Genomic DNA, 25,927 nt, shown 5'->3' on the forward strand with positions numbered 1-25,927 from the left:
GAACATAATTTTTGTATTTTGTTCTTAGGAAAACTTATGTTGTATGGTTTATTAGAATCATCAAAGATTAGCCATTTTTAACCCTTGAGTGATAGTTTTGTCATGTAAAGATTGTTTCTTTAATCAAAAGAAAAGAGAATTGAGTGACTTGGGTACGCACATGACCTGTTTGTTAATAGCAAAATTAGAGTATTTGATATTGGTTATGTTAACCGGTTTGGTTAGTCTTGGTTTACTCTCTGTAAAGCAAGCTCTCTCTCTGTAGTTCAGTGTAAATGTAAACCATCAAGTTGAATGAGAATGAGAACTAATCGTCTTCTTTGTAACAACTTTTCTTGATTCATCATTCATCTAAGATGGTATCAGAGCGGACGAACACAATTCATCCGTTTTGATTCATTGGGATCTAATAGACCATTGAAGCCTAATAGTTGATGAACCAGTAAAGAACCGAAGAGAGTAGCTCAATCAAGAAGAGATACTTTATTTATAAGCCAAGATGATAGGTGTGGCCACTGTGTTTTGTTTAGTTATGTGGTTAAAAATCTTGTTCCTCCATCTAATGTGAGAGATGATCTTGTGGAATGAGGTTGCAACTTGCAAACACAAAGATGGTAAAATTTTCAAGAGATCGATCGATCTTTTGCACATTGTTGTTGCTTAGAAACAAGTGATATGTCACGTTAAAATGTCTTACAGGAAAAAATAAAATGAGATGAAAAGGCAGTGCTCATGATTGGTAAGGCATTTCGGTGACCCTTGTAGCCTCAAAAGGCTACACAAACTCAAACTCCAAGTTCTTATCTTATACTCCATCTTTTATTATAAGTGATGTTTTAGCCAATTTTTTTTTGTTTTAATATAAATGATGTTTTCAATTTCCTATACAAAAATTTAATGTATTTAAAATTTTTTGACCAATTATATTTTACATCATATTTTTTTATTGATTGAATTCATATTAGTTAATGATATTTTTATAGAAAATTGGTAAGTTATATATTTTATTAATTAGTGTGCCAAAATCTTAAACACCAATTGAATTGAAATAGAGGGAGTATAACCCGTTTCCAATAATACCAATTGTTCAACTCATATCTTATGACTCTTTCCTTAACCATATCATTTAAGTACATGACTATATTATTGAACATGCTAATTGCTTAGTAGTGTAGTATATACATCCATATCCTCACATAATCATTATTAGGGTCTTAGTAAAAATCAAGCAAACAATATAAATTGTCTTCATATCCATCACCATATGTTGGGAAATGTCAATAATAAAAACTATAAATTATTTACCGAGATGCTAAGCGGCGACGCCGTGGGATGGTTCTCAAGCCTCTCGAAAAACTCGATCGACAACGTCAAGCAGCTGTCGCTCGCATTCCTTAAGTAATATTCAATCCTTGTTGTCGAGCACCTTGCGGAAGATGACGTTCACCGAGCTTTATATGTGAATCATGATTTTGGGTAACCTCGATATCGCCGATCTGAAGTCTCTTTATATTGTTTGCTTAGATTGCACACATGTTTTCATGGCTAGCTATACCTATATATATTAATCATCTTTTAGCCTTTTTAAACTTCTATGGTACAAGTTTTTTTAAGAAATTTTTTTATATCATTATATTCAAAACTTAAAGAACTGAAAAAGTCATTTTATCAAAATATATGTATTTACAACAAAAGAAAAACTTGACGAAGAAGCAATTATTCAACATGAAAGTGTTAAATTAATGTTAAAAGTTTTTGTTTCAAAATATTTTGTGCATTTTATGAACTAAAGCCAAAGTGTAATCACAACACTAACTTAATAAGAAATGGGATATATGCAACATTATTGGTTTTTTCGAAAGAAGTGTACAAGCATTTCGGAAAATAGCATAGATGCAATATTTTATTTTTCTAGACAAAATCCCGTCTTTCCAATTGTATAGTTTTTCGGTTGAAAAACAATTGGTGATAAAATCATTAATTGCATTATTATGATTTACTACGTAGACAAGGTTATAGAAATAAAAGAGACAATCCAGGAATATCTTGGTTAGAGTTGTCATGATATATCATTCGAAATCTTTTCAGGGAGTGTGGAAATAGACCGACTTTTCTAAAAAGATGAAAATTGAGCAGATTTTAATAACCTCTTAGGTGAGACACATGTCTATTCATAAATTGTTCAGATTTTATTATGATAAATTAAATTCACAATTTTTTTTGCGAAGTTAACATAGTAGTTTATATTTCATTACTATTTTCTTATAATTATAAAATAAATTATCGATTTACCAAATTCTATTTTGCGTAAATTTAAATATTATTTTAGATTAATATTAGTTAAAACTATAGCAGTACTAAATTAATAGTGTTATTTTAGTCCATACACACTAATCTGAAATTAATTACGTAAAAATGAGATTTAAATTTTAACTATATATTTTTATTTTATTAAATCATATTATAATTTTTTTATCCTATATATAGAGACTCTCTATCACTTCTAATTTAAGATAAATTTTAAAAACTCTTGAGAACCCCTTGAGAGATTAACTTTCCACATGACAATTTGTAATTGTTTTTGAGTTTTTGTTGAGATTTGAGTTCTTGATTAAATCCTGCAACAAAGAAAACAATATCACTCATCAGTTGATATATTGTAATGATTGAAATCAGAGTTTAATTAAACTGAATTGGATTAAACCGGATTTAAAATCCAAGTTTTAATTAAACCAAACCGGTTTCGCTTCTTTAAATTCATCTGCTCTTTGTTTTTTTATTTCGCTCCTTCGACCATTCTTGTTTCCATGTTCTTGCTCAGTTCAATTGCAAAGGTTCTTTGGCTCTTTCACTTCTCAGTTGAGATTTTTGTTTCTCCCTTCAATTTTTGTGAATCGCTTGGAAGAGAAGTCAAAGAAGAGAGAAAGCCATGGCTCTAAACCCCAAAGCCAAGAAAGAGGTTCGTCTAAACGTGTCTCACAAGTAATCAATCAATGCATCTCTGGTTTAGGGTTTTGATTGTTTATTCACGTAGGTGACCCAAGAAATGTTAGATGGTGTTTTCTCAAAAGATCCATCGATACAGTTCAAATACGCTTCCATGTTTGAAAGTACACAACTTTGAACTTCCTCTGTTTTACTTTCTTTACTTTTCTTGTTTCTCGATCTCAATGTTTCTTTAAGTTTCTTGTTCCTAGAGGGAAACATTCCTATCGATGAGATAGTAAACTCTGGAGTTGTGCCTCGTTTCATTGAGTTTCTTAAGAAGGAAGATTCAGTCATGTTTCAGGTTAGAAGAACAAAGCTCCCATCAGTTTGATATTTTGTAATGATTGGTCACTTCTGATATCACTCCAATGATCTTTACTTCTCTAGTACGTTGCTGCTTCCGTTCTAAGACACGTTTCTCAAAAGAACACCAAAGTTCTTATTGATCACGGTGCTGTTCAAATCTTTATCCATCTTCTTGCTGGTGCTACTGATGATTCTGATGTCCATTTTCAGGTAATTTACTTATTGTAGATATATGAATGCGAGACATATAAGAGTTGGGATTTTGATGTTGTACCATAATTTTTTAGGTTACTTGGGCACTAGGTAATGTTGTTAGAGCTTCTATACAATCCCGTGACTATGTTCTACGGTGTGGTGCATTGAGTCCACTGTTGGCTCAGTTCCATGACAATAATCAGAAGGACTTGGTTGATGTGGCTTCTTGGACTTTGGCAAATTTTTGCTCTGGCAAGCCTCAGCTTCCCTTTCACCAGGTCTTGTAGCTTCTCTCTCGCTCCATGTTTTGTTTCCTCAGTTTTGTATACATTAACTTATAGAAACATGACTAAACAGATGAAACCTGCTCTCTCTGCACTTCAGCAAGTTCTTCATAGAAATAATGGTTTCTTTTTGTTAAATGCTTGTTCTGCACTTCATTATCTATCTGATGGTTCAAAAGAAAACATCCAGAGTTTTATCGACGCTGGTCTTGTCCAAAGACTAGTCCAGCTTCTCGGGTTAGTACTACTTACTCCAAAACAAGCCTTTTGCTACATGTTTAGATAATGAAGGCTGAACATGTTTTGTTTCTTTCTTTTTGCAGACACGTTTCTCCAATGGTGATTGTTCTTGCATTAAGTATCATTTTGGATCTAACTAATGGAGATAATCAACAGACCCAAGTATGTAACTTCTATGTTACCTTTTAAAACACTTCTTGTTTGGTTTAGATATTGCATGTTGTAACCAAAAGACTCTTTGAACTTATTTTTGTCAGGTTGTGATAGATCATGGTGTTTTACCTCTTCTTGCAAACCTGTTTACTCGAAACCATGTTACACAGTGGAAAACTTGCTGGACGATTTCAAACATCACTGCAGGCACTGAAGAACAAATTCAAGTGAGTGTTGCAGATAACATAAAAACTAGTTTGCCCTTTTGTTGTTATCATCACTAATCGTTTTCTATATGCTCTCTCTCTCTCTTTACAGTCAGTGATAGATGCAAATCTGATTCCAACATTGGTCAGTTTGGCTCAAAATGCTGAAATTATGATTAAGGAAAAAGCTGTATGTGCAATTTCAAATGCAACCTCAGGTGGTTCTCATGATCAAATCAAGTACTTGGTGAAGCAGGGTTGCATAAAGCTTTTGTGTGATCTCCTGGATATGGACAAACCAGGAATCGTATTAAAGTGTCTGAATGGATTGGAAAACATTTTGAGGGCCGGAGACGTGGAAGAAGAAGACTACTCCCAGATGATTGAAGATGCGGAAGGGTTAGAAAAGATTTTGAAACTGAAACACCACAGAAGCAATGAGATCTACGAGAAGGCTTTGGAGATTCTGGAGACATACTGGAAGGAGGAGGATGATGATGATGATGGTGAACAGACACAACAACCTCTAAAGTGATGATCTCTGGTCTTTGGTGTTGTGAGAGAGAACCAAGTTTCAGTTCTTTATAACGACAGTCTTCTATAAGGACATGTTTTGTGAAAGAGACTTGATCTCTGTTAACTACTAAAACCAGATCAGATCTTTGTTTTCAATCTTATGAAAATAAGAACTGGAGAGATGATCGAACAGAACAAAAGTAGTGTTGGTGTGATGAAGATTTGTGCTGATGATTGTGGTACAAGCAAAACCCATCATTAAACCCTAAATTTTTCACTCCGATTTGGGGGAGAACCGCCTGGGTTTCATTAAACCGGAATTAAACCGCCTAGGAGATCCTTAAATACATCAATCTGTTGAGGTTTTCATTTCTTTGTATTTGATATTCATATAGAAGAGTTGCTAGATCCTAAGACAGTGGCAGTCCTCTTTTTTTTTTTACTCAAAACATTACAGAAATGAATTTTGATATCAATTGCCTCGATCCAAAATGCTCATGCATATTATTTTCTTGTGTTCTTGAATTTTATTGAGTTTTCATATCCCAAAAAGAAAAGAAAAAAATATGCATTACATAGATTTATATTACAAACTGATCAAAATTTGGACCGTCGTCCCTGACTTGGTTTCTTCATTTCTGCATAGCTGAGAAGACATACCAATCATGAACTAAACAACAATCTCAACAAATTTTTTGTTCATTTTTTTTTGTTTTGTATCCATGATAAAATCGCACCATCACTTTTGTAATATTCACCATTATTTGGACATTCGAACTCCATACAAATTATGTTACGGAAGTGCATCAACCAATGATGACCACTATGATCTCGAATCCTTGATCTTTTTTTGTAAATAGTCCAATCAAACTATGATATGCTAGATGAATTGAAAGATCTCTTTCCTCCTTAGGGCATCTCCAATCCCACTCTATTTTTCCTCCTTAGGGCATCTCCAACCCCACTCTATTTTAAAGTCAAAACTCTATTTTAGAGTAACATTTGCTTCAACCCTACTATATCTTGCTCTAAAATAGAGTAAATTATAAAGTTCCTCTAAATATAGAGTAACTCTATTCTCTACTCTATTTTTTTTACACTACCTCTATTTTAGAAAGATACATAGTAATATATTGGAGCAAAACAATGCTCTATTTCAGAGTTAATCTATTTTAGAGAAAGAAATAGAGATAGGCATTGGAGATTGTCTTAATTAGTCTCCTAATAAATTTTCCAATTGTTTAATTGGAAAATTATAATACATCTTTTTATAGTGGATCATTAATTAGTTAATTACTCCATAAGGGTTTATTAAAACCATGTATGCATAATGCATGCATTGGAACTATCATTGGAGAAAGCGTATCGGGCATTCTCGAGACAACAAAACTATCATGGAACTAAACATATTCAACCACATGTATCAAATGAGACCTTTGATATTCCTTTTTTTTTTTTTGTATTCCTTTTTAATCATAATTTTGGAGGCAACTTATTTAGTTTCTCCATTTCTCTCTTTTTTATGTAAGGTTCGGATGAGTTCTTGAGAAAAGAGAGAGTCGAAAGATCTCTACATATATTCCTTGAATTAATATATTTTTTAAGATTTACTTTGTTATCAACTTTCAAATGGGTGGAGGCCTAGATGACTTCGAACCTGGTCAAGGTATGTCACTTATTTCATTATGGCAAAAAAGAGAGTACGAATCAATCTTGAAATTAGTAGATATGTAGAATTATCATAGAGGATGTAGTAGATGTTCTTAAGTCTCACTACCCAAATGTTGTATAAGAAATGAAACACAAGTAGAGAGAGCTACTAAGAATCGTGCAATATATGTATATACCAATACCATATATCTCTTGTTTGTGCATATACTCAAAATAAGATTACAATGTCTATTTCCACTGTTGGTGAAAAGACAAGTCATACATGAGTTTGATTGTTTGTTTCTAAATGTAGTGATTTATGTATTTTCATTATGCCAAGTGTTCCAAGAAGTAAAAAATCGTTTCTATAAGATTTAAAAGTATAAAACGAGAGCCTTATATAAAATAATAACACAAGTAGAAAGCTTTAATAGATCTGGTTCTTGATATGACATTTATAGATTTGGCTTTGACAGAGGTTTCTTATTTCTCTGAAGCTTCTCGTGCTTCTGATTTACTACTGAAACCTGCAAGAACCTTAGTCCTACTTGGCTGTTCGGGCAATGGGAAAAGCGCGACTGGGAATAGCATTCTCCGAAGAGAGGCATTCGAGTCGAAAGTAAGGGCAGCAGCTGTTACCAAAGAATGTGAGCTAAAGACTACTAAGCGACCAAATGGACAGATCATCAATGTTATTGATACTCCTGGTTTGTGTGTGTGTGTGTGTGTTTGTATAAACTTTTTGTTCATATGAAGTTTCAAGAGATCAGCCATTAACAACAATGCAATGTTAAACATGTTGAATCATGATTTGTTTTGCAGGACTTTATAGTTTGCTCCCCTCAAATGAGTCTACCATAAGAGAAATATTAAAATGCTTTCGTCTAGCCAAAGAGGGGATCAGTGCGGTGCTTATGGTTTTTTCCTTGAAAAGTAGGCTAACAGAAGAGGAGAAATCTGTTATTTCTGTGTTAAAGGTCATTTTTGGAGATGACATTGTTGACTACTTGATTGTTGTTTTCACCAATGAGGACTCACTTAGTGATAGCAATGAGACTTTGGATGGCTATTTGGAGGGCTCTCCTGATTTCAAGGTTAATTACTATTGAAACAACGAGCAAGGGCAAAACTTTCTAAAATGTTTTCACCTTCTCTTTTGACTTACATCTATCAATTGATTTGTTTATGGTTCTTAGGAAATTATTGCGGCGTGCAACAACCGCAAGGTTCTCTTTGATAATAGGCTCAAAATAGTTAAGCGCAAGAAAGCCAAGCAAGTTCAGGAGCTTCTACAACTTGTTGAAGAAGTTGTGAGGAAGAACAACAAAAAACCATTTCTTCTTGATTTATCTCATAAGCCTATGGTAACTTTTTTTGGTAACACATGTTCCCTTTTCGATGTCTTTTGAATGTGTATCAGTAACCATCTCTATCTTAATTAGGAAAATGAGGCTGTAGTTGAAGAAAAGAAGAAAAAGATTATAGAAATGAAGGGTCATTACACAAAACAAGAGAATTCACCTCATCATGAGTTCAGCCGAAGGGTAGAGAAGGTAAGGTGTTTTCAAGTCCATCTCTATGGTTGTCTCATCAGATAGAATCACATGAAGTAACTTATGAGACAAAAGGCTTCGCAATGTGAACATGTTTCTTGGACAATTCTTTAGAGAATTGATGATCATGATGGTAAAAAAAATTTATATTTTTTTTTAAGGTTTACATTGGTCCTCTTTGTTATTGCTCAGGTGGAAGAAACAACAAGTTGGCTGGAGAAGAAACTAAATGAGGAGCAAACTGCAAGACTTGAAGCAGAAGAAAAGGCGAAAAAACAGATTTCGAAGCTGAAGAAGAAACTCGCGGAGGCAGAAAAAGAACTCAAGAAAAAGGAAGGAGGAAGTTGCATCGTTCTTTAATGTTCTTTCAAACTTGTGCGACCTTGAGAACTCAACGTACAATATGAGTTTGATTTGGTATTTTTCTTTCTATCAGTTATCTAGTTTTATGATTATAAGAAAATTAAACTACACTTTTAAGGGATTTGGCTACCTTTTCATTGCTATTTGAAGCACTCACCATTACAATTAATCATCCATCTATTTAGACCATCTCCAATGCATATCTCTATTTTTTTCTCAAAAATAGAGCATTGTTTTGCTCTAATGTATTACTCTTTCTTACTCTAGAATAGAGGTAGTGTAGAAAATAGAGTTGCTCTAGTAGAGTTACTCTTAATGTAAACCTTACTTTTTCATGTAGTGTGCTTAAAATTGATATAGAGTAGGGTTGGAGCAAATGTTACTCTAAAATAGAGTGGGGTTGGAGATGCCCTTAAGTTACACCATTTCGTTTGGTATTAGTTTTGACAGATCAGTTTATCTATCTATTAAGATTATCTAGATCTATACATAATGTACAGGGGATGTTTTACCAAATGAGTTATTACAAGAGTCATGCATGTCCTCTTTACATTCTCGAGACAACAAAACACTCTCATTGGGACTAATAGCTTTTGTCAGTAGGGACTATTGGTATTCCTTCCTTTTTGTAGTGCTCTACTTAATTTAGTTTCTCTATTTCCTTCTTTTATGGTTAAGGTTCGGATAAGTTCTTAAAGAAAATTAAAGACTCTCTCTTAGTTTTTAAGATTTACTTGTGATTTTCTTTCAAATGGGTGGAGGATTGGTCGCAGATGAGATCGGAAGTGGTCAATGTATGTTTTGCTTTCTTTAGATCCTTCAAATATATTTCTTTAACTTATTGGTTTTGAGTAAAAAAGAAAAGAGAGTATGAATCTGTTTTGCAATTAGCAATGTACTACTATAGAATAGAACTACTTCCACATATGAAATTGTTTTTCACTCTATTACCGCTTAATTTGTTTTGTTAGTTTCAATTCTTACCGTAAAGATCATACTATATTGTAATGTCTCTCTTCTTTATTAGTTCTTTCTTTCTGATTTCAAGAACCATCACATGTTTTTTCTTGTTTGTGTGTTGCATATTCGCTAGTATTGGAACATCATCGTGAAAGAACTCTAGTGCTGGTCGGTAAAACAGGCAACGGTAAAAGTGCAACAGGAAACAGCATCCTAGGAGAAACTAGGTTCCGGTCAAAAGCAAGAGGAACATACATTACTAAAGAATGTGAGCTAGTAAAATCCTCACTACCTAATGGTCTTGAAGTCAATGTCATTGATACACCTGGTATGTGTTTTGTACTATGTTGGTTAATATTAATAATATCAAATGCTACATTTTCTTAAAAATGCCAATGGTGCGTGTAGGTTTGTTTAGTGCTTCCTTGACTACAGAGTTCACAAGTAGAGAGATAGTTAGATGCTTACATCTTGCTAAAGAAGGAATCAATGCAGTGCTTTTGGTTTTCACCTTGAGGGCTCGGTTAACAGACGAGGAACAATCAACGCTTCGAACTTTCAAGATCCTTTTCGGTAGTCAAATCGTAGACTATATGATTGTTGTTTTCACCAATGGAGATGCACTTGATGAAGGAGAAACCCTTGATGATTATTTGGAAGATTGTCCTGAGTTCCATGTAATTTTCTCCTTTTTTTGTACTTGACATTAACTTAAAATTTCTTACATCTTCTAATTCTCAAATTGCTTTCAGGACATTCTTAATGAATGTGGTAACCGAAAGGTGTTGTTTGATAATCGCCGCGATGTCCCCGAAAGAAAGAAAGACAAGCAACTCCAAGATCTTCTCAACCTTGTTGAACAAATCTCAAAGAAGAACAATGGGAAATCATACATGGCTGACTTATCACTTGAGCTAAGGGTTGAAAAAGATTTGAACACTTAACTTTTAAAAATATGTTTTGACATTTCATTGTATGAATTTGGTTAAAATTCGATATCCTTTCGTAGGAGAATGAGGCCACATTCCAACAAAAGCAGAAGGATATTGAAGCAATGAAAGTATCTTCTAAAAAGGAGTCATCTCTAGTGAAGGAGCTAAAGAACTCATATAAGCAAATGCTTAAGGAAACCGAAGAGAAGGTAATACATTTATCGCCTTATCGGTTATATAGTCTGTCTAGTTCCTCTGGTATGTGATGTTTAGATCTTTCGTATGTTGATTCTGTTGTGTCTTGGTCAGGTCTCTAACCAGTTAAAGGAAGCTTTGAGGGAAGTGAAAGAGCAACTATCGAAGGCGGAAGCCAGAAGAGAAGAAGCAGAGAAAAAGATGAACGAAAGCCAGAAACTATCGGCTGATGAGATCAAACAGCTGAGAGAAGATCTCAAAAAAGCCGAGAAAGAGACAGATGACTTGCGTACCAAACTTAACGAGAAGAAGTGCACTATTCTTTGATTATATCTTCCCATCCTCAACCTGATCATAAGCTCTAAAGATGAGATTGATGAGTTGTTGAAAGGGTAGTAAGAAGAGAGTTGAAGAAACATATACTTCTATTTTTGTATGACACCAACCCATGGGACTAAATTGCACAAGACAAAGTCACAAGAGCATTAAGAATGTTTATTTATGGGATAGCCTATATCATATGGACTATGTTCTAAAATTTGGCATCTACACATCTATGGAGTAGCCTTTATTGCATATTCACTAAGTAATGTACTATGGGAAGCAGCACTATATTCTTATTAGAGGTATATAGAGAGGTTCAATATGGTGAAACCTATATGGTCTGTATCCACAGTGTTTCTATGGTGAATTCCGCATATACAATATTCTTTTAAAAGCTCATAAACAATATCTATTTCATTTTGTTAATGTTTTGATTTTTTTTTTTTAAACCATTAGTTTGGCTCAAAATAATTTACTATAAAATAACTTTATAATCATTTTCTAATTATTTTCATGCTTATTAGTTCTTTTTAAGTTTTAAAACTGTTTTGTAGAAGTGGATTTTTTTAAATATTTTGCTATTTATGTATTATTCTTTGTTTCATTGTTATAATTTCTTTCTATCTAGTGACAATCTTTTCAATCGTATTGTATGAACTTTATGTATCTCATATATCCTTAGCTGGTTTTAAATCTATTAACTTAGAAGCTTTTACTGGTTAATCACTGATTGGTTTTGGATTTAGAGCTATTATTTAGTTTATTGGAATTATTATAACGTCCCAATATTGACATAAATGATGAAAAGCTGTCCTGGCTCTATGACTTCTCGAGACAAAAACCAAAAACACTCATCATCAATTCTTTAGTTGAGAGTAAAGGAGACTTTTGATATTCCTTTCTTTAAAACCAAACACAAGGGTTCTTGAGATACGAGAAAGTCTAAAGATCTCGTTTTGTCTTTCTTTATTTCTTCTATATAAAACCCATTTAACCTATTCTACAGTTTACTTATCTACACTGTATTCAGAAGAAACTTTACTCAACTTTCAAATGGGTGGAGGATTAGTAGCAGCAGATGATTTCTCAACCAATACTACAGGTTTGTTTTTAGTTTCTTTAATCTCCTTGAATCTATTTCTCTCGCACTCATGACTGTAAACAATAAGAAGAGAGTATATTAGAATTAGAAGAAACTTATACTCTGAAACCAGAAGATTCACATATATATTTAAGTTCCTTCACTGAAACTAGAATCATGCATGCATGCATGTAAATCTATTTCCCTTACTGATAAACTCGTGTCATGTTCTTTTGCGTTTTTATCCTCACTTCTTTGTTTGATGATACTTATAGATCTGGAGTTTTCGGAGTTGCTACTTGTCTCAGAGGATGGTTCTGTCTCAGAGGTTACTTGTGAAAGGATTGTTCTGCTACCTGAACCTCAAGTAGCAGATGATTTCTTACCTGATGCTTCACGTAAGTCTCTATATCATTAAATCTTGTTATTTCTCTTTGTATCATTAAATCTTGTTATTTCTCTTATCAAATTGGAATATTAATCTGTGTCTTGCAAGAATATTACTATAGAATACGTAACAGAGAACTACTTTTAGAGATGTAGTTAAAGTTCATTAGCTATACTTTTGATATAATGGCCCTCTAAAAGATGTGACACAAATAGCGAGTTAGCGAGAATGTATTGTAAACAAAACCTATTTGATTTAGTGATCCACCCTTTACAAAGGTTTTATTAGCTCTTTGTTTGACATGAATATCTTTGGATTTGGCAGAGTTGCCAATGGTTACAGAATCTGTGGGAGAAGATGGACCGACTTTGGAGGTTGGCTTGACAGAGTTGCCAAAGGTCTCAGAATCTTTGCCAGAGGATGGTCCGATTTTGGAGGTTGGCTTGACAGAGGTACCAAAGGTCTCAGAATCTATGGAAAAGGATGGACCGGGTTTGGAAGTTGGCTTGACAGAGGTACCAAAGATCTCAGAATCTTTGCAAAAGGATGGACCTGTTTTGGAAGTTGGCTTGACAGAGGTACCAAAGGTCTCAGAATCTCTGCAAGAGGATGGACTTGTTTTGGAAGTTGGCTTGACAGATGTACCAAAGGACTCAGAATCTTTGGAAGAGGACGGACCTGTTTTGGAGGTTTGCTTGATAGAGTTCCCAAATGTCTCAGAATCGTTGCCTGTGGCTGAACCTGTTTTGGAGGTTACTTGTGATTCACGTTTAGAGCAGAAACATGCAAGAACCCTACTTTTGGTTGGACGGTCAGGTAATGGTAAAGTAAAAGTGCGACCGGGAATAGTATTCTTGGAAAACGAGCATTCATCTCAAAAGGACGTGCGTCAGGGGTAACTACAGCCTGTGAGCTGCAGAGTTCGACGCTAACAAATGGCCAGATCCTCAATGTTATTGATACTCCAGGTAATGTGTTTAGTCTAATACAAGTCAATGAGTCTTATATGAGATTAAAGTTTTAAAAATCTTAACCCTATGCAGGCCTGTTTAGTCTGTCTCCATCAACTGAGTTTACATGCAAAGAGATTCTGAGGTGCTTCTCTCTAAGTAAAGAAGGGATTGACGCGGTGCTTCTTGTATTTTCCTTGAGGAACCGGCTCACAGAAGAGGAGAAATCTTCGCTTTTCGCATTAAAGGTCCTTTTCGGAAGCGAAATTGCTAACTACATGATTGTTGTTTTCACAAACGAAGATTCCCTTGACGAGGATGATAGTGATACATTTGAGGATTATTTGGATGGTTGTCCTGATTTCAAGGTTAGTAGTGTATATATCTTTCTTCATTTTTAACGTACCAAAGATCTTTAAACCTCATTCAATACATTTTCACTTTCTCTTGTGTCTCTTATTGAGTTGTGTTTTATGGTTGTAATGTAGGAAATTATCGAGGCTTGTAGTGGCCGCAAGGTGTTGTTTAGAAACAGGTCTAAAGCCCCTGAGAGTCAGAAAGCTAAGCAAGTTCAGGAGCTTCTTAACTGTGTAGAAGAAATTGCAAGGTTAAATGGAAAACCATACATGTCTGATTTATCTCTTGAGTTAAGGGTAAGGCATAACAAATAGTTAATGTTTTGTTGGTACACATCTCTAGGTGATGTCCTTTTGATTTGCTTATTTGTTATTACATATGTTTCACAGGAAAATGAAGCTGCCTTCAAGATAAAGCAGAAGGAGGTTTCAGAGATGAAGGGGTGGTACTCAAGACTAGAGGTGCTTCTAAACAAGAAAGATATGGAGAGGTGTTTTGAAAATGAACAGCTCAAGCACATGATGGAGAGGGTAGTATCTTATGACGATTCATATCCAAAACTTAATGATTCCTATGTAACATTCTTCTGGTTTCTTTTCTTAGGTGGAGACTCAGCTGAGGGAGACAAAAGAGAGTCTAGAGCAGAAGCTGAACGCAGAGCAAGCTGCGAGAGTTGAACTAGAGAAAAGGGCAAAGGAATCCGAGAAACAAGCGAGTGATGTAGTGAAGAAGCTGAACGATGAGCAAGCTGCGAGACTTGAATTGGAAAGAAGAACAAAAGAAGCTGAGGAACAGTCGAGTGATGTAGTGAAGAAGCTCAACGAAGAACAAGCTGCGAGAGTTGAAATGGAGAAAAGAGCTACTGAAGTTGAGAAAAAATCAAGTGGTGTGGTTGAGAAGCTGAAGGAGGAACTGGAGAGGGCGAATAAATTGGCCAATGATCTCCAAAATTCCAACAAGGGGTGGTGCATAATTTTGTGATTATAATATAATGATTGAAAGAACAATCTTAAGTTTCTTGTTATCTTGTCATGATTGAAAGACCAATCTTATGTTTCTTGTTATCTTATCATATATGATTGAATGACCAAACTTAAGTTTCAGATGAGTTCTTGAGAAACAAGAAAGTCTTTAAATATTTTGATTTTCTTTCTTTATACGGTAACATTGTGTATTTTTTTTGGGTGAGTAGGCAAACTAGTACATTTTAGAAACTTAATTATACAACTAATACATTTACTATTTACAATTAGGAAACTAGTACATTTTTACTATTTGATACTATTTCATTGACATTTAAACACTCAGAAAACATATTATTTACAAGTTTGCCACTATAATAATTAAATAATATAATTAGTACATCACATTTACTGTACAGTTGTACAAAAATATATTATCCGTACAGTTTATTATTTTACTACATAATATCATCCGTACAGCTTATTATTGTACAAATGTATATAAATATACATATTTTGGTATATTATATTGGTTGTATGGATAAAAATGTGTAATCTTTTATACATTCGTACACTTAAAGGAACTGTACGGTTATGTACGTACATCTAATCAGATGTACATATACGTCTGTACACATACTAAACTGTACAAGTACGTCTGTACACATACTAAATTGTACAAATAAATATATATATATATGAAATGTATTTAAAATTAATTAAACAAAATGCATATCATATGATAGAGAAAAAACATAGATTTTTTGTGTATCAAAAAAGATTTAAAAAAAAAAATTGTAAAACCCAATATCTTAGTTATTATAATTTTGGGGTAAATATGTTTAAAAGAAAAAAAAACAAAAACAAAAACAAAATCGGTAAAGAGAAAAAAAAAATACCCTCCTTGGTCATTTTTTTCCTTCTCTTTTTATCTGTCTCACATTGTTTCTATTTCACACCATGGACCCCACTGACTAGTTTGCTAATTATAAATAGTATATGTATGTGTTTTCCAATTATTTTCAAAAAATGTACTAATTTGCCTATTAACTCTATTTTTTTTGGGGTGTTTTGCCAAAATATCTAGAAAACCTAAAAGAAACACAATAATAATACACATAATACCAAAAACTATATTTAAACTCAAAAATTAATCATTTAGACACAAAACAATCAAATACTTTAAATTGTCAACATAATCAAATTGTTGTTTTAGTTTAACTAGTCAAAGTTAAATACTCTTTTACAAAAATCAAGTCAAATTTTAATTTTCTTTCTATTTTTCCCACTTAATTATGTTTTTCAGTTATTTAAGGAAATTGTCTAATCCGAATAGGAATATGAAAAATAAGTTTTATATTCATCATAGGATTTAGTAATGGATCTAGTTCTATACTATAGATATCGTTGTTGAGTTTGTGACAATGATTAAGAGAGAGATTAAAGAGATTTGTGTTTAGTTTTTTGAGAAATATTTTCTAAGAGAAGAGACAAAATATTTCTCATAAAGGTGAATGTTCTTGATCTCGTCTTTGTGTTTCCTTCTTTCTATATACACGTTAACCTAATCTTACAATTTACTTACTTTGCTTATTCAGCAGAAACTTTAGAATGGATTCGACGGAGTTGGTACTAGTCTCCAAGGATGGTTCTGTTTTAGAGGTTACGTGTGATTTAGGTTTACAGCAGAAGAAACCTGAAACACAAGTAACAGATGATTTGCTAACTGATCGTACACGTAAGTCTCTGTATCTTTAAATCTATTTTTTTTCTACTTATCAAATTAGAATATGAATCTGTGTCTTGCAAGAGTAGTACTGTAAAATAGGTTCCATAGAATACATAACACAGAACTACTTTAGAGATGTAGTTAAAGTTCATTACCTTTCATACAAGGTTTCTTAGTTCATTGTTTGACATGAATAGCTTTGGATTTGACAGAGTTGCCAATGGTCACAAATACTTTGCCAGCGTATGAACCGGTTTTGGAATTTGATTTGACAGGGTTGCCAAAGGTCTCAGAATCTTTACTAGAGGATGGACCGGTTTCGAAGGTTGGCTTGACAGAGTTACAAAAGGTTTCAGAATATTTGCCTAAGAATGGTTCTGTTTTGGAGGTTCCTTGTGATTCACGTTTAGAGCAGAAACCTGCAAGAACCCTACTTTTGGTTGGAAGGTCAGGTAATGGTAAAAGTGCGACCGGGAATAGTATTCTTGGAAGACGAGCGTTCAACTCAAGAGGCCGTGCGTCAGGTGTAACTACGGCTTGTGAGCTGCAGAATTCGACTTTACCCAATGGCCAGATCCTCAATGTTATTGATACTCCAGGTAATGAGTCTATGATGACTAGACTACCAAGCCAATGAGTCTTTGATAATATTAAGTATTAACAGTCTTAAACCTATGCAGGCCTGTTTAGTCTGTCCCCATCAACCGAGTTTACGTGTAGAGAGATTCTGAGGTGCTTCTCTCTAAGCAAAGAAGGGATTGATGCAGTGCTTCTTGTATTTTCCTTGAGGAACCGGCTCACAGAAGAGGAGAAATCTTCGCTTTTCGCATTAAAGATCCTTTTCGGATTGTTAACTACATGATTGTTATTTTCACAAATGAAGATTCTCTTGATGAGGATGATGGTGATGATACATTTGAGAATTATTTGGAAGACTGTCCTGATTTCAAGGTTAATATCTTGAAACCCAAGTTAAAACACTTTCACCTTCTCTTGCTTCTCTTGCTTCTCTCGCTTCTTATTGAGTTGTGTTGTATGGTTTGTAGGAAATTATCAAGACTTGTAGTGACCGCAAGGTATTGTTTAGAAACAGGTCTAACGCCTCTGAGAGTCAGAAAGCTAAGCAAGTTGATGAGCTTCTAAACTATGTTGAAGAAGTTGCAAGGTTGAATGGGAAACCATACATGTCTGATCTATCTCATGAGATAATGGTGAGGCATAAACTTTTAGTACACATACATATCCCTAGTTGATGTCTTTGATTTGCTTATTTGTTATTACATATGTTTCACAGGAAAATGAAGCTGCCTTCCAGATAAAGCAGAAGAAGATTTTAGAGATGAAGGGATGGTACTCAAAACAAGAGATGCTTCTAATGAAGAAAGATATGGAGAGGTCTTTTGAAAATGAGCAGCTCAGGCACATGATGGAGAGGGTACTGTGTTATATAGTGTTAACTGTATTCAAAACTTGATGATTAATTTTTTACGTATAACATTCGTCTGATTTCTTTCTTAGGTGGAGACTCAGCTGCGGGAGACAAAAGAGAGTCTAGAGCAGAAGCTGAATGAAGAGAAAGCTGCAAGACGTGAACTAGAGATTAGGGCAAAAGAAGCTGAGGAAAAGTCGAGTGATGTAGTGAAGAAGCTCAACGAAGAGCAAGCTGTGAGACTTCAAATGGAGAGAAGAGCTTATGAAGTAGAGAAGCTGAACCATGAGCAAGCTACAAGACTTCAAATGGCGAGAAGCGCTTATGAAGTAGAGAAGCTGAACCATGAGGAAGCTAAGAGACTTCAAATGGTGAGAAGCGCTCAAGAAGTAGAGAAGCTGGAAGCTGCGAGACTTCAAATGGTGAGAAGCGCTGATGAAGTAAAGAAGCTAAAGGAGGAACTGGAGAAGGCGAAAAAATTGGCCAATGATCTCAAAAATTCTAAGAAGCGTTGCATCATTATGTGATGATTGATATAATGATTGAAAGGCTTAAACTTGTTGCTGGATTTGTCTTATCATTGACTGATGTTTTTGTTTTCTATGTTTGGTTGGTTATATGCTTTCTCACTTACACTTAGTATGGAAAAGAAAGTCAGATGAGTTCTTGAGACAGAGTCTTTGAAAAATTGTTTTGTTTTCTTTCTAAATACGGTAACATTGGGGTTTTTTTGGGGGTTTTGCTAAGGTTAGGAAAAAAAAAACCTTAACATTGGCTAAGGTTAGGAAATCTTTTTTTTGGTCGCTTGAAGTTACTAATGGCGACGAAATCTTCTTAAGAGCATTGTTCTGTTTTGGAGGTTACTTGTGATTCACGTTTAGAACAGATACTACTGCCTGCAAGAAACCTACTTTTGGTAGGACACTATGACGTTCAGGTAACGGTAATAACGCGACAGGGAAGATCGGCCTTCGAGTAGAAAAGTCGTGCATCAGGGGTGACTACAGTCTGTGAGCTACAGAGTTGGACGCTGCCTAAGTAATGTGTCATGTACATGTGTGTGTATGTGAATCTGAAAACCATCAAGGCCAGTGAGTCATTTATGATATATTTAAAATCTTAAAATCTATGCCTTTTGATTGTTTCTGCAGGTCTGTTTAGTCTGTCTCCATCAACCGAGTTTACCTGCAGAGAGATTTTAAGGTGCTTATCTCTGATCAAAGAAGGGACTGATGCAGTACCATTGCTCTCTTTTGATGTCTTATGATTGCTTATCTTGGTTAATACCTCTGCTTCTTAGGAAAATGAGACTTGCATTTCAAGAAAAGCAGAGGCAGATTTTAGATATGAAGTTGAACCAACAAGACATGTCTCAGATGATAAAAGATATGGTGGAATACTGGAATCTCATTAAAATCTGCAGCTCAGTCACATGATGGAGAGTATAATGTGTTTTAGAGTTGTCCATATTGTTTTGTTACTTGGTCAGATTGCTTAGGTGTATACTAAGGTGAGTGAGACACAAAAAAGGATAGAGCAGCAGCTTAAGGAAGAGTAAGCTGCTAGACTTGAAATGGAGATAAGAGCAAACAAAGCCGAGAAACATTCAAGTGAAGAGCACCTTGTCGTGTGTCTTACGTTTCAAAATTGAATATGAATAAGTTTAGGTCATCTGTAGGAGTAACTTCTTCTGCAGGTTATCTATATGTCATGAATGATGAAAGCAACAAACCTCAAAGATTCTTGTTTAGCTTTGTCGGACTCGGATCACTATTGGTCAATCATAGTGGCAGCTTCAAGGTTCTTTCTTCAGCCATGGTAAAAGCTAAGATTGAACAGACCAAACTTGGTAAAGATTGTTATCTTTTCTATTAGATTCCTTGCTTGTCAAAGTCAAAGTCCTTTTGGTTTTGATTCTTACTATAAAGATCTTCTCAAAGTTATTCTTTTCTTCCTTCATTTGTCTAATGAATATTCTGTTTTGTCTCTATAAATTACAAAACTATTTCAACCCTTTCTCACTTGAAATAACGTTCTTGATTCTATTTTATCTTTCTTTTGTCATTTCAAGAACCATCATCACTAGCCATTATCTTATAGGGATAGATTGAAAAAGATGGCGTTTGATTCGTCTGCACTTAATGTGGAGAATGCTTGGAAACCCGAAAGAACTCTAGTTCTGCTCGGTCGAACAGGGAATGGTAAAAGCGCAACGGGAAACAGCATCCTTGGTAAAACTATGTTTCAGTCCAAAGCAAGAGGCAAATTCATTACCAAAGAGTGTAAGCTACATAAATCAGAGCTACTAAATGGTCTGACCATCAATGTTATTGATACTCCTGGTGAGTTTTGTAACGCTTTTTTGTATATCAATTCCAACAATTTTCTTATAACTTATATACATTGAGATGAATGTAATGGTATTTTCAGGTCTGTTTAGTGCTTCCTCGACGACAGATTTTACAATCAGAGAAATCGTTAGATGTTTACTTCTAGCTAAAAGTGGTATAGATGCAGTGCTTCTTGTTTTCTCTGTAAGGAATCGGTTAACAGAAGAGGAACAGTCGACGCTTCGCACGTTAAAGATCATTTTCGGGAGTCAAATCGTGGATTATATAATCGTTGTTTTCACCAATGAGGATGCACTTGAAGATGGTGAAACTCTAGATGACTATTTGGAAGATTGTCCTGAGTTTCAGGTTGGTTTATTACCGTTAAAGAGCGGTTAATGTTGTATGAATCACATCTTTATAACTTCTTAAATTGCTTTCTTTATATATATATAGGAAATTCTCAAAGAATGTGATGACCGTAAGGTGTTGTTTGACAATAGGCGCAACGCCCCTGCGAGAAAGAAAGAAAAGCAAGTCCAAGATCTTCTCAACCTCGTCGAACAAATTTCAAAGAAGAACAATGGAGAGTCTTATATGGCTGACTTATCACTTGAGCTAAGGGTGAACAAAAAAGATAGATAGATTCTTTTTACAAAACAAGAATTCACATTATTGTATTCTGTTTTCTTAGTTTTATATTTCATCTTCCTTCTTACAGGAGAACGAGGCGACAATCGAGGAAAAGCAGAAACAGATTGAAGCAATGAAAGGTTGGTCTTCAAAACAAGAGATATCTCAAATGAAAAATGAAGTAGAGAAATCGCATAACGAAATGCTCGAGGGGATAAAGGAGAAGGTACTTGAGTTTATATGTCTAATGTTTATATGAATATATAGTTATTACATTATGGTTTTGTTGTCTTTTTGATTAGATCTCTAGTCAGCTGAAAGATTCATTGAGGGATGTGAAGGAGCAATTAGCTAAAGCACAAGAAGCTAGAGAGGAAACAGAGAAAAAGATGAATGAAATACAAAAACTATCTACTGATGAGATCAGGAGGCTTAGAGAACAACTCAACAAAGCTGAGAGAGAGACTGCTTCTTTACGCACAGAACTTAACAAGAAGTGCACTGTTCTTTAATCACACATTTTAATGTTCTGTATGTATGATGTGAAACAATAAACTAGAGTACTCTTGAAGGATCAATACCTTCATTGTATACTAATCTAATAACTAGGTAGAGATAAAAACATGTTCTGTTCTTTAAAATCATATGTAAGTAAATACTCTGTTCTATGATCTGATGAATCACTAAATCAAACACCATAATGCAACATTAAAAAAACCAAAGCATTGTCTTGACCATCACACAACACAATTTCCAAATGAGTCTTGAAGGATCACAATACCTTCATTGTACTTTGAAATTATTATAAAACCAAAACATATTATTATGTAGAAAATAGATAAAGCTGAGTAGAGAAACCTCAGAAAATGCATGCAGAGGTTTATAAACTGAGATTTGCACCTCGGCTTTTTTCGCGGGCTCACGAGATTTATCCGAGATGAAGAATTTTCTTGTCTGGATCAGAGTAAGAACCTCCATTACCAGATCCAGAACCAGCAGTCATAATGCTATGACCAAAGTAATTGCGTGCTGCTAAAGCCTCCATCGCGTTGATCTCTGAACCACTAACCATTTGGTGGTGTTGTTGTTGAAACCTCTCCACTTCTGCTACCTGTTAAAAGAAACATATTAATTTGATCTGATATGTACAAATGAGGAATTAACAAAACACATTATATGAAACTATGTTCTTACCTTAGTTCTTAGATAGATATTCTCATTATCTAACTCAATCTCCTGCATAATATAACCATATATATTCAAAGATTCAATCTTGGGAAGCAAATTAACCCTTTTTGAGCTAAGCTTTACTTACTCGTTTCTGCATGTTTTCGATTTCTGCTAGAAGCAACTCATGCTGTATCTCTCGCAAGAAACACAAAGCAGATTTAGAATATGTGTGTGTAGATTCAAGAAACTGATACAGAAGAAGGTTATGTTTAAGAGTATACCTTCTTGGACCTGATCCTGGAGATAGCTTTCTCAAGGCGGTTCTCAACCTGTTTAAGTTCCTTGACGCTTAAGGCACTCAAAGAGTCTCCCATTAGATTCCTACAAACGTTAACACTTTTACTAGACCAAACATATGGCTAGAAGAGCTTTATTATTTTATATGTAGTTCATATGTAATAAACCTGTTGGAATTTTGAATCGTTTGGATCTGTTGTCTCAGCTTTGCAGATTCTTGTTGATAGTACTGTAATGTTAAGCACCAACTTCATAGTAAGAACATAGATTCACATATAGATGTTAAGTAGAGAGATTGAGACAAGAAATTAAAGAAGTAAGAACCGCAGCATTGATTTCTTGGACAGTGCTGGTGTTGGTGCTATCAGAACAAGCTTTCTTGTATCTCTCAATGGTTGATCTTATGCTGTTACAAATCAACATGTCATACGTTAACAAACTCAATAACACATAGTACTTATTATGCAATTAATCACATGGTATTCAAATTCATTATATGTAAGTACTAAGTAGTGTCTAATTCAAATGCAATCACACCTCAAATTGTTTAATTTTAGCTAACTACACCCTAAAATAATCTAAAATATGATCTCATGCATGTTTTTATCTTTGTTTTAGGTTTTGTTAATATTCAAAAATATTTACATTAGCAAAAAAGTAATTAAGAAGATGATCATCATATATGTTGCCTTAAGCATTGACAAACAATAATATATGTTTTATATGTATTTTGATATATTTATTCAACTGAATCTAAGACAGTAGAAAGTGGATGTTTTAGATATATGTATATATATATATATACAATATAAGATAATATAGTTGAAGTGACTTGAAGAATTATAAAAGGAAATGAAAGATAGAAGATGAAAAAGCCAAAAAAGGAAAGAAAAGACATGAAGAAATAGATTTGATCTGCTTAAGATGAAAGAGGAAAGAAGAGTACAACAAAAACAAACACATCTCTAGCTCTCATTGCACTGCACAAATGTATATTTTTTTAAGTTCCAAAGAACACAAAACTTTGACAAAAAAGCAAAACACAATGAAAAAGACTTTGTTGACCAAACACTGCAAGTCTCTGCAAGCTAGCTAGCATGAGTTTGGTACTTTAAAGTTTAAACCCATATGGTACGATCTCTCTTTTAAGATTTTTTTCATTTTTGATAAAACTGACTTTTTAAGTTTTTTTTCTTCTTCTCAAGATTCATAGGTAATATATGTAAAAATAGTATGTATATATCTATATATATTTAGTACTTTGAACTTTGTTTATATTTATGTTTCAAATATATATGGTATGCGTATGTAAATTTAATTAGCTAATTAGAGTAAAAATCATGAGACTCTTGAAATAAAAACTTCATAATTAAGTACATTTTTTGTTACATGGTGTTGCTTTTTCTAGATTTTATTTTAACAAATATGATTCTTGAAATAAACCAAGAAAAATCAAGTATATTATCTGTTATATGGTGTTGCTTTGTCTAGATTTTATTTTTGAAAAAATATGGTTCAACCTTAATATATAGACCAAGATAAATCAAGTATATAAACATGAGACTCTTGAAATGAAAACTTCATATGTAAATTGTATTGTTATACGATATTTTGTTTTGTCTAAATTTTAATTTTAAAATTATGGTTCAACCTTGTTATATAGACCAAGAAAAGCCTCATGTTAACATCTCAATATCTTAATATTTTAACTCAATTATAAATCAGTTTATTTGAGACTTGATCATTTTTCAAACAAATCATGAAGAAACACACATTGACAAAACTCAAACTTAATTTCTATACATCTCATTTATAATTAACATAGCTTAAGTTAACAAGATATAGCTTACTTACTTGTTATTGGCATACTCATAGAGACGGCCACGAGTGGAGAAAACGATGAGGGCAACTTCTGCATCGCAAAGAACTGAAAGCTCATAAGCTTTCTTGAGAAGTCCATTTCTTCTTTTGCAAAATGTCACTTGTCGATTCGTCGAGTTCTCTATCCTCTTTATTTCTATCTTTCCTCTTCCCATCCTTCACCATTTTAAACATCAAAAACAACACTTAGATTTGCTCAATTTCAACATTATTGATAAGATATATATACCATTTACTTAACAAACATTTCACAAGAGGATATAAAAGAATAAATACCAGAAAAAAGTGTGACATTTTTTTGTAGATTAATTGAGAAAAATGGAGGAGATTAAACAAAACCCTAAAGCTAGAGTTTGAGTTGAAATACTTAACTTAATAAAGAACTATACCAAACTCAACTTTTGTCATATATAAAGAAAAAAAAAAGATTTTCTTTTGGTTGCATCCAACTTTCTCGGGAAAATAAATTAAGGATGTTGTTGATTGATCGATCTCTAGGACTAGACAAGAATCAAACTGGATCTGATGTTGCTGAAACTAGAGGATTAAGAATATATCTAAATCATTTCACTATGAACATATATTAACCATACAAAATAAAGATCATATTCATATGTAGTTGTTCTTAAATAGGTTTATAATCTTAAGTAATTAATCTACACAATTTATTAACTTCTCATCATCATGACTTCTTAAAGTATAGTAGCCTGATAGAGGTGAATCTGACAAACTATTTTGACCCATCCCTCGCACGATCTATCTCTCTCCCACTCTCTCTTCAATAAATGTCTATAAGGCTTCATGGGGTCAAATTGAAAAATCAAACATATATACGAAATTTTTTACTTAGAGATCTAAAAGCAATTTTTATGGATAAAAATGGAAGATGTAAATACTTACACACATATAGAAGTTTTTACAAAATTCATTGATCTCTAATCTAATGTATGAAGACAATTCTTGAAATCTAAGAATTTTACCAAGAATAAGGGGAGATAGAGAGAGAGAAACAAACCAAATTGATATAGAAGAAGAAGAGGGCACTGATGCACATGAAACTGAAGTTATAATAGTACACATAAAAGAAACAACACAAGAAACATTATTACACAGAAACAAGAAAGAGAGAGAGAGTCAGAGAGACAAAACCATTGCTTAGTTTCGAGGTATGAAGAAAAACACAAAAACAGATTTAGAAGATTTTGAGACCAAAGAACTCCACTTTAGCTGACAAACAAGGAAAGAGAATCTAACAGAGATCTCTATCTATCTATCTATCTACAAGTGAAAATTACTTAGAAAAATATAACCTAATACTTAAAACCCTTTGTGATCTTTTCTTTCTTTTCATGGGGAAAGAGCATGAAACAGAAGAAAGAAGAGAGAAGAAAAGATTTCATAATTGTGATAACTAAGTTAAGAATTAGTATGTTGGAATCTGCATATATATATAGAGAGAGAGATAGAGATATAAATGTAGAAGTTTTTGAAGGAAGAGATTTGTATACAAAGATGGGAACTTGATGAGACGATCAAACAAAGTGTTGTTAGTGTTTTTTTTTTCCTTTATGAGAAGAAGAAGTAAAGACATGACAGACAGACCTGATGAGAATTGCTTCACCCCAACCTCAATTCAGCTTTCGGGAAACTCTCTCTTTCTCTATCTCTCTCTTTCTTCTTAGTTCTTTATAAAGAAAACAAAACAAAAGCAAATAAAAAAAAAAAAGAAAGAGAGAAAGAAGTTTTTTTTTTTTTGGAGTTTGAGAATCCCAAAAACAAACCCAAATTCTTTTCTCTTCAAAAACCCTAAGCTTCCCACTCAATATGTCTATTTGTAGAGGTTTCTTTCTTTGCT

At 33.7% G+C, this 25,927-nt stretch overlaps 7 protein-coding genes across 7 annotated transcripts; 6 read left to right on the plus strand and 1 right to left on the minus strand.

The window, feature by feature from the left end:
• The first annotated feature begins 2,929 nt into the window (after window positions 1–2,929).
• LOC17884464 (importin subunit alpha-1) lies at window positions 2,930–4,907 on the plus strand. Its single transcript, XM_023780324.1, has 9 exons — window positions 2,930–2,959; window positions 3,035–3,110; window positions 3,198–3,289; window positions 3,376–3,518; window positions 3,888–3,895; window positions 3,953–4,010; window positions 4,097–4,175; window positions 4,271–4,393; window positions 4,485–4,907. Exons 1-9 carry the CDS (start codon window positions 2,930–2,932, stop codon window positions 4,905–4,907), a joined length of 1,032 nt encoding a protein of 343 aa, XP_023636092.1.
• Window positions 4,908–6,517: 1,610 nt separating this feature from the next.
• LOC111829999 (immune-associated nucleotide-binding protein 11) lies at window positions 6,518–8,451 on the plus strand. The gene is made up of 6 exons (XM_023780325.1): window positions 6,518–6,554; window positions 7,000–7,245; window positions 7,361–7,632; window positions 7,735–7,902; window positions 7,981–8,091; window positions 8,284–8,451. Exons 1-6 carry the CDS (start codon window positions 6,518–6,520, stop codon window positions 8,449–8,451), a joined length of 1,002 nt encoding a protein of 333 aa, XP_023636093.1.
• A 754-nt stretch (window positions 8,452–9,205) lies between these two features.
• On the plus strand, window positions 9,206–10,983 carry LOC17883167 (immune-associated nucleotide-binding protein 13). Its single transcript, XM_023780326.1, has 6 exons — window positions 9,206–9,248; window positions 9,548–9,742; window positions 9,823–10,091; window positions 10,167–10,334; window positions 10,424–10,555; window positions 10,656–10,983. Exons 1-6 carry the CDS (start codon window positions 9,206–9,208, stop codon window positions 10,866–10,868), a joined length of 1,020 nt encoding a protein of 339 aa, XP_023636094.1. The 3' UTR covers window positions 10,869–10,983.
• A 1,683-nt stretch (window positions 10,984–12,666) lies between these two features.
• On the plus strand, window positions 12,667–14,622 carry LOC17884125 (immune-associated nucleotide-binding protein 12). The gene is given in 8 exon segments (XM_023780327.1): window positions 12,667–12,834; window positions 13,087–13,158; window positions 13,161–13,302; window positions 13,378–13,652; window positions 13,773–13,937; window positions 14,031–14,171; window positions 14,245–14,448; window positions 14,515–14,622. Coding segments are annotated over 8 exon segments (1,275 nt in total).
• A 1,592-nt stretch (window positions 14,623–16,214) lies between these two features.
• Window positions 16,215–18,288, plus strand: LOC17882198 (immune-associated nucleotide-binding protein 12). The gene is given in 8 exon segments (XM_023780328.1): window positions 16,215–16,341; window positions 16,626–16,931; window positions 17,013–17,177; window positions 17,180–17,283; window positions 17,379–17,543; window positions 17,627–17,767; window positions 17,851–18,038; window positions 18,189–18,288. Coding segments are annotated over 8 exon segments (1,296 nt in total).
• Window positions 18,289–19,802: 1,514 nt separating this feature from the next.
• LOC17882935 (immune-associated nucleotide-binding protein 13) lies at window positions 19,803–21,446 on the plus strand. Its single transcript, XM_006288080.2, has 5 exons — window positions 19,803–20,103; window positions 20,192–20,460; window positions 20,548–20,715; window positions 20,813–20,950; window positions 21,027–21,446. Exons 1-5 carry the CDS (start codon window positions 19,878–19,880, stop codon window positions 21,234–21,236), a joined length of 1,011 nt encoding a protein of 336 aa, XP_006288142.1. The 5' UTR covers window positions 19,803–19,877; the 3' UTR covers window positions 21,237–21,446.
• Window positions 21,428–25,454, minus strand: LOC17882152 (agamous-like MADS-box protein AGL11). The gene is made up of 8 exons (XM_006286764.2): window positions 25,088–25,454; window positions 24,046–24,228; window positions 22,516–22,597; window positions 22,359–22,420; window positions 22,176–22,275; window positions 22,040–22,081; window positions 21,919–21,960; window positions 21,428–21,835 (listed from the first exon to the last, which is right to left on the minus strand). Exons 1-8 carry the CDS (start codon window positions 25,150–25,152, stop codon window positions 21,653–21,655), a joined length of 759 nt encoding a protein of 252 aa, XP_006286826.2. The 5' UTR covers window positions 25,153–25,454; the 3' UTR covers window positions 21,428–21,652.
• Window positions 25,455–25,927: the final 473 nt, after the last annotated feature.

This window comes from Capsella rubella, unplaced genomic scaffold (assembly GCF_000375325.1).
Source record: "Capsella rubella cultivar Monte Gargano unplaced genomic scaffold, Caprub1_0 scaffold_6, whole genome shotgun sequence".
NCBI lineage: Eukaryota > Viridiplantae > Streptophyta > Magnoliopsida > Brassicales > Brassicaceae > Capsella > Capsella rubella.

Bases quoted from the DNA above. Each gene is read 5' to 3' on its own strand.
- LOC17884464 (XM_023780324.1), top strand. From the start codon at position 2,930: ATGGCTCTAAACCCCAAAGCCAAGAAAGAG. The intron at 3,290-3,375 runs GTTAGAAGAACA...TTACTTCTCTAG, and splicing joins AAGATTCAGTCATGTTTCAG to TACGTTGCTGCTTCCGTTCT. The intron at 4,176-4,270 runs GTATGTAACTTC...TATTTTTGTCAG, and splicing joins GAGATAATCAACAGACCCAA to GTTGTGATAGATCATGGTGT.
- LOC111829999 (XM_023780325.1), top strand. From the start codon at position 6,518: ATGGGTGGAGGCCTAGATGACTTCGAACCTGGTCAAG. The intron at 7,246-7,360 runs GTTTGTGTGTGT...TTTGTTTTGCAG, and splicing joins CAATGTTATTGATACTCCTG to GACTTTATAGTTTGCTCCCC. The intron at 7,903-7,980 runs GTAACTTTTTTT...TATCTTAATTAG, and splicing joins ATTTATCTCATAAGCCTATG to GAAAATGAGGCTGTAGTTGA.
- LOC17883167 (XM_023780326.1), top strand. From the start codon at position 9,206: ATGGGTGGAGGATTGGTCGCAGATGAGATCGGAAGTGGTCAAT. The intron at 9,249-9,547 runs GTATGTTTTGCT...CATATTCGCTAG, and splicing joins TGAGATCGGAAGTGGTCAAT to TATTGGAACATCATCGTGAA. The intron at 10,556-10,655 runs GTAATACATTTA...TGTCTTGGTCAG, and splicing joins TTAAGGAAACCGAAGAGAAG to GTCTCTAACCAGTTAAAGGA.
- LOC17882935 (XM_006288080.2), top strand. From the start codon at position 19,878: ATGGCGTTTGATTCGTCTGCACTTAATGTGGAGAATGCTTGGAAACCC. The intron at 20,716-20,812 runs GTGAACAAAAAA...TCCTTCTTACAG, and splicing joins ACTTATCACTTGAGCTAAGG to GAGAACGAGGCGACAATCGA. The intron at 20,951-21,026 runs GTACTTGAGTTT...CTTTTTGATTAG, and splicing joins TCGAGGGGATAAAGGAGAAG to ATCTCTAGTCAGCTGAAAGA.
- LOC17882152 (XM_006286764.2), bottom strand. From the start codon at position 25,152: ATGTGTACTATTATAACTTCAGTTTCATGTGCATCAGTGCCCTCTTCT. The intron at 22,082-22,175 runs GTATACTCTTAA...CGAGAGATACAG, and splicing joins CCAGGATCAGGTCCAAGAAG to CATGAGTTGCTTCTAGCAGA. The intron at 21,836-21,918 runs GTAAGAACATAG...TTCTTTTAACAG, and splicing joins ATATCTATCTAAGAACTAAG to GTAGCAGAAGTGGAGAGGTT.